This window comes from Astyanax mexicanus, chromosome 1 (assembly GCF_023375975.1).
Source record: "Astyanax mexicanus isolate ESR-SI-001 chromosome 1, AstMex3_surface, whole genome shotgun sequence".
NCBI lineage: Eukaryota > Metazoa > Chordata > Actinopteri > Characiformes > Acestrorhamphidae > Astyanax > Astyanax mexicanus.
Genome location: NC_064408.1, coordinates 77201764 through 77215148, shown reverse-complemented (window position 1 = coordinate 77215148; position 13385 = coordinate 77201764). Strand labels below are relative to the sequence as shown.

At 37.9% G+C, this 13385-nt stretch overlaps 1 protein-coding gene across 1 annotated transcript in view; it reads left to right on the top strand.

Moving 5' to 3' along the window:
* prima1 (proline rich membrane anchor 1) overlaps positions 1-13385 on the top strand; it is a 54999-nt gene that overhangs the window by 5307 nt on the left and 36307 nt on the right. The window contains exon 2 of the mRNA XM_007258203.4: positions 406-556. Coding sequence (XP_007258265.1) covers positions 406-556 — 151 coding nt within the window. The remainder of the gene's footprint in view (positions 1-405; positions 557-13385) is intronic.

Here is a 13385-nt window from a genome sequence, read left to right as displayed (position 1 = left end):
TTTAGCTGTTTCTATTGTTTTTAGAGATGGAGATTATTTCTGTGGCAGAAATAATCGTTGACTAATCGACTAATCGAAAAAATAATCATCAGATTAGTCGATTACCAAAATAATCGTTAGTTGGAGCTCTAGTTTAAAACACTTGTTCAGTGCTGTTCCTGGTGACATGTTTCAGGCTTTAGGGTGCCTAAATTGACATTTTATATCATGTTTAATTAGGTAGGTAGTAGGTTGTTTATACTACTTCTCCATAGCAAAATTTGCAATTTGGGCAAGGGCACTCCAATTCTATAACTTTCCATTGCAAGTCTGCTATGTTTCAAGGTAGTAACTTTGTGGGAACTTTGGGGAATGTGGAGAATTATCTTGATGAATCCTGACACTGTTTTGTTCTCTGGTCTCCAGCATGCCCAGGGAGAGCTCCAGAAGTCATGCTCTCGGACCTCAGCAGAACCAGTGGAAGGGGTCTGCAAGCTGCCATGCCAATGCAAACGCTACCCACCTTTACCCCCACCTCCTCCTCCACCACCACCACCCAGACTGCTCTCTCCTACTGGTAAAAATCATGTACTTGGTTTTGGACTGTTGCTGCATATGCACATGTTTCAAGTTAGAATTAAAAAAATAATAATTTATCTACAAATGTGATCATATGTTGTGCGATTTTTTATGTCCAAAACGAGTAACGATAAACGTTACGCATGGCCATTCCTAGCAGCTAGCTACTGTTAGCTATTTATCTGTTTATTTCCAGTATTCAGTGTATTCGATTGACACCAGTGATGGCAGGTCATAACTGAGATGTAGATCAGGCTGCAGATTTATATGTTATCTGTTGAAATAAACAATATATTACTGGGATCTGTAAAGTTGATATATATGTATATGAAATGTGCTAAACTAAAGAGTATATCACTGGGATCTGTTCAACAGTATCTCTAACTCTAAGGTGTGTGTTTTCTAAACCAGTGTGATTTTTCTTTACAGTGTAACAGATTTGGCTAAGGCTAACATGTTAGCAGTACATAAAGCTAGCTAGCTAACTGCAGATTAAGTTATGTAAAATCCACATGGGCTGGTTTATAACATTGCTTGTCATGGTTATGGTGTTATTGAACTCATCTTGCACTAATTTGTGTAAGTGCAGTGTTCTCAGTTTGGCAACCCGCCTTCAAAAGAACTGGACTGAGACCAGCTAGTGGAGGTGATCTCGGTCCGATCCCAAACAAACTCTGAAGCGGTTTGCTTTGGTGAGAACGTTATCCGGTCTCGATTCGACCCAACTATTAAATATATATTAGCCAGATAACGCTAATTACCACTGCAAAAAAAAAAGTAAATAAATAAATAAATGAATGCCATGTTCATGCTGTTTACACGCGTGGTCTGTGCTGCATTCACTTCTCACAGCCGCGTGACTCGGTTTACTACGTTTACATCTGCGCTGCACGTCCAAACACTGTGTTTAAAGAGCAGCGTTTCAGCGTTCAGAGCTAAAGCACAGATATACGCACTGGATCTCAGAATCTTCTCGCTATATTTATTTTTTTCGTACATGTATATTTACTCCCACGCCAGACAGCTCTGACCAATCAGAGGACACAGCCTGCTTGCGTGGTTTATTGGTGCGCATTTTGGTGTGTTTAAGTTTATTTCTGTGTAAAGACAGACCAAACAAATGGAGAAAATGCTCCAAATAAACAAACTCATCAGCTGATCCAGACCAAAGAAACGAACTACAGGTGTGAAAACGCCCTCAGTCTTCACAAGCAAAAATGGGGGGGTCACCAGTTTGTGAACTAGTACAACAGTTTAAGAACAACATTTCTCAATGTGCAATTGCATGGAATTTAGAGATTTCATTATCTACAGTCCATAATATCATCAAAAGATTTAGAGAATCTGGAGAAATCTATGAAAATGAGCAGCAGGCGGCAGAAAACAAACGTTGAATGCCCATGACCTTCAATCCCTCAGGCGACACAGCATTCAAAAAACACATCGTTCTGTAACGAATACCACATGGGCTCAGGATCACTTCAGAAAACCATCATCAGTAAACACAGTTTGTCGCTGGATCTACAAGTACAAGTTAAAACTCTGCCATACATGTCTTTGAAGTGTATTTAATTAAATATAGGTTGAAAAGAATTTGCAAATTATCATATTCTGTTTTTATTCCTGTTTTACACAACATCCCAAATTCATTGGAATTAGAGTTGTAAGTGTTAATTCAGCACTGTACTGTAGGTCATTATTATGTACTGTAGTTGCTAATTCAGCTCTTCAGATGTTAATTTAATTCTGCACTGTAGATTAATATTCACTATGATAGGAAGTAATTGAACACTGTTGGTGTTAAAGCTTGTCTGCAGGTGTTAATGCGATACTGCAAGTTTTAAATCAGCACTGTGTGTTTTACGCTATTATTCAGTGCTGCAGGTGTTAATTAAGCTCCAGGGTGTGTTGAAGTGTTTCACGCTCAGCACCGCAAAGTCATGGGTCCAGGCCCATTGAGTTAGCACCACAGCACTGAAATTACAAGTCAGCACCTGCTGGTAATACATCTGCTCTGGTGCTGCACGCTGTCTTTACACTGAAACTGGAGAACCCCAGAGTTTTCCTCCTGGAGTGTTTTCTCTAACGTGAGTATCACTCATCACTTGAGCTGTACTTATCTGTAATGTTAAAATATCTTTGCAAGGCACAAAAGCATTTTTTCTCAAAGATCTTGTTTAGACCTTCAAGGAGACCCTAAAAATGTCCCTGCTGTGCGTTTCTCTGCACTCACTGCTCTCTGAGAGAAGAAGGCCTCAAAGGCCGACCAGTTTATTACAGGAGGTGGATATTTTAAGTCATCACAGGGTGCCTGTCAGGCACTGGATCAATACAGCCTGGGCATGGAAAAGGGCTATAATCAATCTCCCTTCCGACAGTTTTAAGCCTTCAGTAAACATGAGCGATTGACCCACAGAAACAAAACAAGCTTGAGAGAGGAGACCTGAGATTTATAACAGCTTGTACCGTTAGTGCCCATGACAGACCTTTAACCTCCTCCACTCTTTCTCCTTCTCACACATCTTCTTTCTCTGACATAATTACATATTTAATATGAAATTAGACTGAAATAATTAATTCTTGATTAAAGTCAATATTCAATTTAGGCCTGACGTGATAATTACATTATCAAATAATAATAAATAAAATAAATCAAAATTACAGTGATCATTTTTGTATGTTGTGTTTACTTGCATGTATTAAAGTAGAGTTGTTGATTAAGTTAGTCTGTCACACTGTTCTGTTCTCTCGTCTGCACTCTGTCTGCAGAGAGGGTGTGTCTGTGAGCAGACAGCGTTTGCTATTGTGTAGTAAGAGTGCAGTGTGATCACCAAAACATCTATAAAGGCTCCAAGAGTTTGATCATAGTAATGTAGAACACAGTTTTACTGCTGCTGTAGTCTTTCACACTGTTTAATCAAGCCATTTATAGACATTAACCTTAACCTAAACATAAACCTAAACTACAAAATAAATGTGTACCTACTTTTTAACCTAAACTTAATCTAAACTTTAACCCTAAACCCTAATCTTCAAAAAAAAACTAACCTAAGTGTACACTAACCCAAACCCTAAACTTAATAATAACCATAAAATGCATAGAATGTGATATTTTCATAATTTCCTTTCATATATTCCTCCATTTTTTTTTTTTTTTTTTTTTTTAGAATTTCCAAAACAGAGAAAAGCAGCATTCTGTAGTGGCAATATTCTGTCAATTCGTCTTCGAATACATGACAGGTTGAGTGGTATATTTGACAGAACAGCACCATCAGTAGACAGAAACTTGATAGTAAAATTGATACAAAATATCTTTATACATTTTAATCATAGTTTTAGAAATATTGAGATATGATCTTTTTATTGCCAGATTGTATGTAAGTATGCATTTGAATGCTTCAAATGAACGCTTACTTAATTCTGGTAATCTGTGCTAAAAAAGCACGATTCACTGACATTTATGTTTCAGTTGTCATGCTCTGTTGTGCTTTTATAGAAGTTTTGCCAGAGTCTGATAAAATTCTGTTATAAATCTATTCCAAAACAGCACAGACATACATTGTGTACTGTTTTTTTTTCTTAGCTGTATGTTGTTTCAGTGATTAAATAAAATGCTTTAGTTAAAATTATTTTTTTGAAGTACAGATGTTTCAGGAAATTTAATGTAATTTTTTAAATTAAAATTATACAGTTAAATAAAGGAAGGTGTTTTTCTTCTTTTAATGCAAATCATCCTAGTATTTCTGCATTGCTTCAATATCAGTATTCCAGTTGATATAATGTATAAACCAGTACTAGAAGGCAACTGAAATGTTTTTTTATTCATGGTGGGAGGTGCTACATGGGCAGTGCCGCCAACTTTTCGTTTTAAGCCTTTTGATAAGTATCTGATTGAGGTAGGTGGTAAGCTTTGCCTTTAGGGCCGAATTGGAATTAGCATTACCACCTCAAAAATATTCATGTGCTTAATGAGGATTCCCAATTCAGTTATTACTGAGGGGAGCGATAAAAAGTTTAACTAAGAAATACACAGTGGGCGGGGGAAAGACTCTGCAAAAGGAAAGGTTTTTAACTGTAGAGAGGAGGACAATTAGCATTAGCACAGCTTTCCTAAAGACAGAAGTTTCATTTTGTCCATCCTTAGCTTGAAAGTCCAGAATGAAGTGTGATGTAGCTGGGTGAGCAGAGAGAATGTGTTTTGCTGTGTGTGTGTGTGTGTGTGTGAGTGACCTTGCTATGAACAGAAACTCTCTCGCCAACCCTGGCCACTGTCCCAAGTGACGAACCTTGCAAAAGCTGAGAGGCAGGGGTGTAGCACAGTGTGCAGAGCGTAGAGGATGAAAAAGGCCAAAAGTTCTGTGTTTCCGTCATTTATCTCCCCACTCATCACGGCCAGGGAGGCCGAATTAGAAAGCTTTTTGGAAGCCAGGTCTAACACATCACAATTTACACTGACCATTTTTCATTTATCACATCTAAACATTCGCATAGCGCGGATTTCGCCCGGAATATCACCAAAGTGCTCGCATATTTTATCGCAAGATTAGTCTGCCTATTTTTAGCAGAACGTCGGTGGATGTAGATGAGGGGAAGTAGATTAGGCAGAATTGCTCCCAGGCTCTTGGGGAAGAACACGTTCCTTTAAGCCCAAAAAAGGGCATGTGTGGCAAGCGGCACACATGGCTAACTCCGCTAACTCAATAGAGGTGCTTTCAGTGTGTGTGGCTTAGGACAGCTGACCCTAACCTGTGTTCTATTAAATCCAGAGTGCTGGGAGGTACGAGGAGCCTTTTCTTTTTTTTGCAGAGCCACATTGAATTATGAAATTGAACCATTTTCCTGTTGGCTTTTTTTTTTGTTTTTTTTAAAACAATATCTGTGCCTGGTGGAAAACTGGCCATAAATAGAAAAGAGTATATTTAGATTGAGTCTTCATTTGCATAGATTAGAGCTTTTTTCCCAGATCAAACATTTGTTTTGTCTGTCTGATCAGAAGTTTCTCTAAAACGAACTCGTTTCTCTGGGATGGAAATAGTTAGAACGTGCCATTGGTCCTTTAATGGTAATGAGCCCCTGTAGCGCAGCAAATCTATATCTCTTGCACCCTTCATGACTCGACTAAATGATGTCTGATAAAGTCTGATATTTGTGTGTGTAAGCAGCAGAATGACACGCTAAGCTTTGTTTTGACTAGTTCCTCCCTTTTCCTGTCAATCTTTTTCCCCCCAGGGGGCTGTCGGCTTAACTCCCCCCTTCTGTCCATCAAATTGGCTTTCCAAAATCCACAGGGCTATTTTGTAATGCAAGTGTAACAGCCTGTTTATGCTAATATGTAGCATGTCAACATTAATTAAGGGCTTCTACATCGTGGCAAGTAATTACTCGTGGCCAACGCAAAAACACATCGTGAGGAGCCGGCAGAGGGAAGGATATTTGTGTCCAGCAGCGCCAGCAGTCAGCTTCAGCAGTCAGTTGAGGCCGTTGTTTGATCTGAAAATACATTTCTGGGATGCGTGTTTGTCTTTCAGATGTAATCTCCGCAGAAGCCGCGACTAATTGTGGCAAATTCCTCCCCGTGTCTCACTTTTGAATTATTCTATTATTCATGCAAGGTAGATAGTGTTACCGGCATACTGGGAAAATTGCCATAACAGAAGTGAAAAATTGTATGGGCAGATAAGTGTGCATGCAAACAAGCCTGGTTCTGAGAAGCATGTTAGTGCATTACATAACAGCATACGTGACAGAACATTTGTAGTCAAGGATTTGGAAGTGAAAGAGTGGCCTACATTACTCATCATAGCTAAACTGCTCCAGTGCGTCTACAACACTGAGGTGTACCTTCTGTTTATTTGTTCCATTGTACAGTGTTATGTTTTTATATTATTTCACATTATGGTCCTGAGCATGTAAACAACTAAAGATGGAGAGACTGGTTCAGCAGTGTAGAGTTTTAAAGAAATCCCTTTGCCACAGAATGACATGATGGACTGCAGCTCTGCCTCATTAAACACATGATGTAACTCATCAGTTAATTAGCAAGGCCTCACATTGCAAACACACACACTGCTCATGTGCTGATTGTAGGTGGCCAACATTCCACCAATTCCTCCAGTATGTGTAAATATCAAACTGTATTCAGTGTGCTTTTACAAACATAGCTTCGAATGGACAATGTTAAAATTGGAACAACACTTATTTCTGCAATGCTTTGGTCTTTTAAGGAAGTCAGTATGATATGATTGCTTTATTCAATATATAAAAATAATATGTGTGATATACAATACAATACGTGATGCATAACATTAACATGCTTAATACCAACATCTCCTACATCAATTTTAAACAACTTCTTAAAAAATTAAATTGACTCATTCTCTCACAGGAATGCTATTAGTTTTTAAATAGCTTTGGTGTGTTGCATCAGTGACACTGGGCTTCTTTTTGTTACCATATTTAATAGTTTTTCTTCTTTGTTCCTTCTTTGTTTTTGTAAACACCATTCATTCTTCCTCAAACTTGAGAGCATCATGGTCCATATATATATATTTATATATTTATATATATATTTATATATATATATATATATATATATATTTATATATATATATATATATATATATATATAAATATATATATATATATATATATATATATTTTTTATATATATATATATATATATATATATATATTTTTTATTTCTCTGGAAAAAATAAGAGAGCACTTAAAAAGTTTTTTTGATTTTACCAAATTGAAATCCTCTGGAATATAATCAAGTGTAAAATGGAAAATCACAAGCCATCAAACCAAGCTGAACTGCTTACATTTTTGCACCAGGAGTGGAATAAAGTTATCCAAAAGCAGTGTGTAAGACTGGTGGAGGAGAACATGCCAAGATACATGAAAGCTGTAATTATAAAACAGGGTTATTCTACGGTGGCCGAGAAAGCCCAACGCAGTGCAAATTGAAAAGCGCTGCAAAAGCACAAAACACATCCATCAAAATTACAACACAGGCGCAGCAAATAGAAAAACGCGCTACAACTAGAAAAACGCGCTGCAACTAGAAAAACGCGCTGCAAATAGAACCACAACACAACGGAAGTGAGTCACAACACAACGGAATTTTCCCTTGGGGACCTTAAAAGATACTGTACCAGCTAAGCTGATCTTCAGTAACGTCTCGGACTTCACTATGTGTACAAAGGACAATAAGTGGCAAACAAGGCGTTTTGTGAAGCAGAACTTTTAATAATATGCACACAACCGTGGTAATCACAGGTAATAAACATAACTTACTTTTCAGAAGCTTGTTTGCCACTTATTGTCCTTTGTATACAGCTGGTACAGCATCCTTTAAGGTCCCCCGGGAAAATTCCGTTGTGTTGTGACTCACTTCCGTTGTGTTGTGGTTCTATTTGCAGCGCGTTTTTTTTATTTGCCGCGCGTTTTTTCTATTTGCAGCGCGTTTTTCTATTTGCTGCGCCTGTGTTGTAATTTTGATGGATGTGTTTTGTGCTTTTGCAGCGCTTTTCAATTTGCACTGCGCTGGGCTTTCTCGGCCACCGTATTATTCCAACAAATATTGATTTCTGAACTCTTAAAACTGAACTTGTTTTCTTTGCATTATTTGAGGTCTAAAAGCCACACACAGTATATTCAAGTATTGTGACATTATGTTTTTGTCAATTCTTCATACACAAATACATTTAACTATAGTAGATAACTATTTACACACCAATATGTATTTGTGTTGCAGCAGAGGATGCTTTTGAATTTGTGCCAGTTTTTGTAGTTCAGTCTGATAAAACAGGTTCAGCTGTTAACATGTACACTGCCAGTGGGTGGAAACTAATATTCCAGACCGCAGGGAGTAATAGTTTCTTGTCTGAATTACTGCACAGGATGGCTCTCTCTTTGTTGCTGTTGTGTAGTTTTATCTGATTCAGATATAGATCAGATCTTGTGGATTTTTGTGCACTGTGATTGTATCATCTGTGAGGTTGATATGGTTATTAGATTGTTCTTCTCATAAGCAAAGAAGTAGAGTACAGTTTGAACCTCCGGCTTAATTGCACACATATTCATAACCTGTGAAGGGAAAAACTGAATATTTGTTTATTAAATGATTATGAAGGGAGCAAGTGCTTCTTTGGATGTTCCAGATATAATGGACATAAGTTCCATATTTTCAGTCTAGACTTAAGGATTGAGACTGTATCTTAAGTCCCAGACATGTTCTGGAATGCTGTTCCAGAACAAGATTCATCCCTCTGTTGAGAAGATTGAAGAAACCAGCACTCTGTGATCTCAGTAATCGTGATAGCACAGAGACAATTTAAAAAGAGAATATTTTGCAAATATTCAGGAGCAAGCCCGTATAGGGCTTTATGCATTAACAGCAGAATGTTATAATCAATACATCAGCGCAGATATAACGGGGTTATTCACATACTTGCATTTTATAACATGTTAACAATGTATGTCACATTTAGTACCTATACAGTCATGGTCAAAAGTCAGGTGTTAGCACTCCTTGGCACTTAATCTACCAGAAAATTATTGCAATTTTCATTTTGTTATACATGTTTATTTTCTTTGACTTTATTGGAACAACACGGGGGAAAAAAATCAATAACTTGATATAATTTTTGAACAAAGCTCATAAAATTGTCCAGACAAAATGATGGGCACCCTCAACTTAATATTTGGTTGAACCCCCTTTGGAACAAATAATTGAAAAATCTTCCTTTATCCATCAACAAGCTTCTTCTTCTCTCAACTGGATTTTGGCCCACTGTTTATTTGCAGACTGCTCCAGGTGTCTCATATTTGAAGGGTGCCTTCTACCAACATCAGTCTCTCCAGATCTCTGTACAGATTGTTAAAGGGATTTAGATCCAGACTCATTTCTGACCACTACTTTCTGCAGCGCTTTGTTTCCATCAATCAGTTTGGGGTCATTGTCCTGCTGGAAGACCTATGACCTGAACACAAACCCAGCTTTCTTCCAAAATCTTTTGGTCATCTTTAGATGTCATGATGCCTTGTACACAGTAAAGGCACCCAGCTCCAGATGCAAAAAACAACCCCAAAACATCTTCACCACATTTGACTGTAGATACTTTGTGTTTTTTCTTTGGATGCCTTATTCCATTTTCAGTAGAGAGTACAGTGATGTTCTTTACCAAAAATCTCTATTTTGGTCTCACCTGCCCACAAGAAGGAATTTCCCAGAAGGGATTTGGCTTACTCACGTAAATTTTGGCAATCTGTAGTCTAGCTTTATGTCTCTGTGTCAGCAGTCGGGTCCTCCTGGATTTCCTGCCTGCATTTAATTCCATTCAAATGATGTCGACACTGACACTGATGCACCCTGAGCCTGCAGGACAGCTTGAATTTCTTTGGATCTTGATTGGGGCTGCATGTCCTCCATCTGGAGTATTCTGCGTTGCAACATTTCATACATTTTTCTGTTCCATCCACATCCAGTGTAAAGTTCCTGATTATATCCTGATTCTGTGCTGTTCCCACAGGAGAATTTTACATTTTCTTAGTGGTTCCAACACTTTTGACCATGACTGTAAGTTATAAGACAAATTATTCACAATTATTATAATGCGTTGTGTTTTCTATATTATTAATTATAAAAGCATTCATGATGCATTATAAATACAGGATTCATAAGAAGAGTTCCCGGCTTTTGTCAGCCTGGTGATGTTATGGTGTAGAAAAGCTGTCCTGGTAATATTAGTTCTGTAGATAAATAATCTGAGTCTTTTAGCTGAATGGTTTCTGTTCAGTTGTTTTAAATTATTGTTTTGAAAAAAAAAAAAAAAAAACATTTATTTTTAACAGTAAAGTCAGTAGATTAGCGTAATGTATGAGGATTTTACATATTCAGAGCATCTAACCCCACATAAATAAATACTCCAGACACATTCACCTTCCCTCTGACAATTTATGGTCCAGCTGATATGCTGACGGGCCACAGATCGATCCCCTGTGCTCCAGTCTGACTTATCTGAGAGGACATTAGTAATAGAGGAGCATTAGCAGATTGACAGTTATTGGCTGAGAGCAGTGTAGTTGCTCCGGGCAGTGCGAGGCAGGTTAAGCTGACAGAGCGAACGAGTCCAAAACCTCAAACAGACCAAATGCTCCTGGCTAAAGAGGAGTCCCTATAACGCTGCTGCTTACATACTGCTGATTAATGCTTTTTATAGTTTGGGTTAATTATAGACTGCTGACACTGATATTTCTCATAAAACAGTGCTTTGCAAATTTTTTATATTCTCTCTAAAAGGCCACTGTCTGTGGTTGTGTGAAAACACAGTGCAAAGGCAACTTGCATGGACAGAAGCGTTTTTAAAAGATTAGGACTATATTAAGCCCCTTCCTATTCTAATCATCTGATTTTCAAGCCAGTGTGATTTAAATTATGTAAACTGGCTTTTTAATGGACAAAATGAAAAGTAAATGTTATTATTGCGTACAGTATGAAACAGCACACCCCTAACTGAGATATTAAAAATACAAGAATTTTATCAGATTTGTAACAGAAGTCCAGAGATGATCCAGAATGTTATGATACTAATAATGCACTCCAAATATCTCTATATATCCAGGATTAAAGTAAAATTAATGATACTGGACAGATATAATCTGTCTCTAGTAGACATATAATGATATAATAAGAAATGAGGACAGTGTGATTTTTTCTTTTGTTAAAAACAGCAAAAACGTAGCACCCTAATGTGATAATTAGGGGTGGGTGATATGGCATAATATTTCAGGATATAATGTAGTTCACGATATTCAAAAATGTTAATGATATTATTGCATACGATACGATATGGCACACCCCTAATGTCTAGCTAAGTTTACACCACTTACTGAAGGTAATTCAAGGAAAAATGGATTTAGAACTGTTTACCAGCTTACAGGTTCTTTATACCTTGTTCACTTACATTTCTTTATGGAATTAAAATGCTTCTTCTGTAGCAATCCATTTGTAGCACCATTATTCTTAGGACTGCAATGAATAAAAAATGTGTGTACTAGCTGTTTCAACTACAAATTAAATAAATGAAGGAAGCACAAATGTGTATTTGTTTGTATTTAAAAATCTTTACTGAGCACAGTAACGAAACACAATCACTTACTCATTTCATTAAACACAGCTCTTTCCCATGGTCTACTTCTCCTGTGTTGGGTATTGCACCATTAACTAATAGTCATTTTCCAATATTTCCTGAAGCCTAAATGGATTTTTACTTATTGGACCTTTAATTAAAGAGGGCTTTAAGAAGTGAGCCAGGGACTTGATTGATCATTCTCACTACAGCGGCCAGCTTTAACCACCTCCGCTACATTGGAATGGTTTTTATTGTACCTTGCTCTCTTTGCTATGGTATGATGGAGTGATGTGATGGAGTGGTTTTCTGCCTCAGTATGACTAACTGTAGTAGGCTGGGGGAGGCTGCAGTGCCTGCAGGCTCTGCGGTGCCCTTTGCTCCGCTGCACACTGTCGTGAGCGCGTATGAGCCACCCACGGGGATGGGAGCCCACAAGCACTCCCTTCATCTGCCAGCACGGCCCCTCGTACTGCGGCCAAACAGAGGAGAGACCCTTTCTTACCTGTGTTTGTGATCCAGCCCTGGCAGACGGGTTTAGTAGCTGATGCTGCCAAGAGAGGGGGAGATGGGGGAGATGAAGGAGATGTAAGTAAGTAAGTGAGTCCTTGACCCACTGTGAGGAACATCCAGGCCAGTTACACTACGTCTTATGAATGCCTGTCGGTTAAATGCTTAACCGCTGGACGTGTGATTACATGGACTAAACATTATAAAATGCAATGCGTATTGACCCAGCCCTCCTCGTAAATGCCTTCTTTTTGTAGTTACTGTTGAGAGGCTAGAAAGGCTATACTGAATATTTGCAAAAAATCTTGTTTACTGTAATGAGAAATTGTAGCACATAACTCAGTTTTGACATTTACAGCACATTCATTTAAAATGATATTTACTTAGGATGTGTGGTAAAGGTCTCTCAGGTAAATCAAGCTTTTAATGGAAAATGTTTGATAAACTAAGCTGGAGTTCACTGGGTTTTAAAACCTCCAGCAGATTTAGTCTCATCCACATTAATGATACTGAGACAAAAATTCACCCCATGGTCCAGTGGACTAAGGTTCTGAGATGTATAGTAAGGAAGTAGAACTACTTCACTACTGTACTTAAGTAGTAAAATGCTGTATCTTTACTTTACTGGAGTTAATTTCATTCCTTCTGCTTCCACTTGTACTACACTACATATTTTCCATTAGTTTATTACTTTTACTCTGATACATGTTTTATTTGATGCATTGTTACTCATTACAAATATAAAAATGTTAGGAATCATTACAACACCACATTATCACTAAAGCCAGAGTGGTAGATGCTCTGCACTGTTACCGGGTTTATAGGGAATTAGGTGATCAAGCTGATCTTATAAGATAACCTCTTTGCTCCCGTTCTGACTTTCCACTGCTTTTTGTAAAAACTACATAACACAATACCACTTAAGGGTGGTGCTTAAAGAACACTTCAGCTTCTAATCAAGTCACTTTTTTGATAGAGCACTTATACTTTTACTCAAGTCGGCTCTCTAGTAATTTATACATCTCTGCTAAGGCGCTGCCACTATGATCCAACAATTGCTGTTTCTAATCCTGCTTGCTATCAGCAGCCTGAGTCAGAGAGAGCACAATTGGCTATGCTCTCTCTGGTGCTCTCTCTCCACATCACTCCTAAAATGATGTTGGTCAGCACAGGGCATCTGTG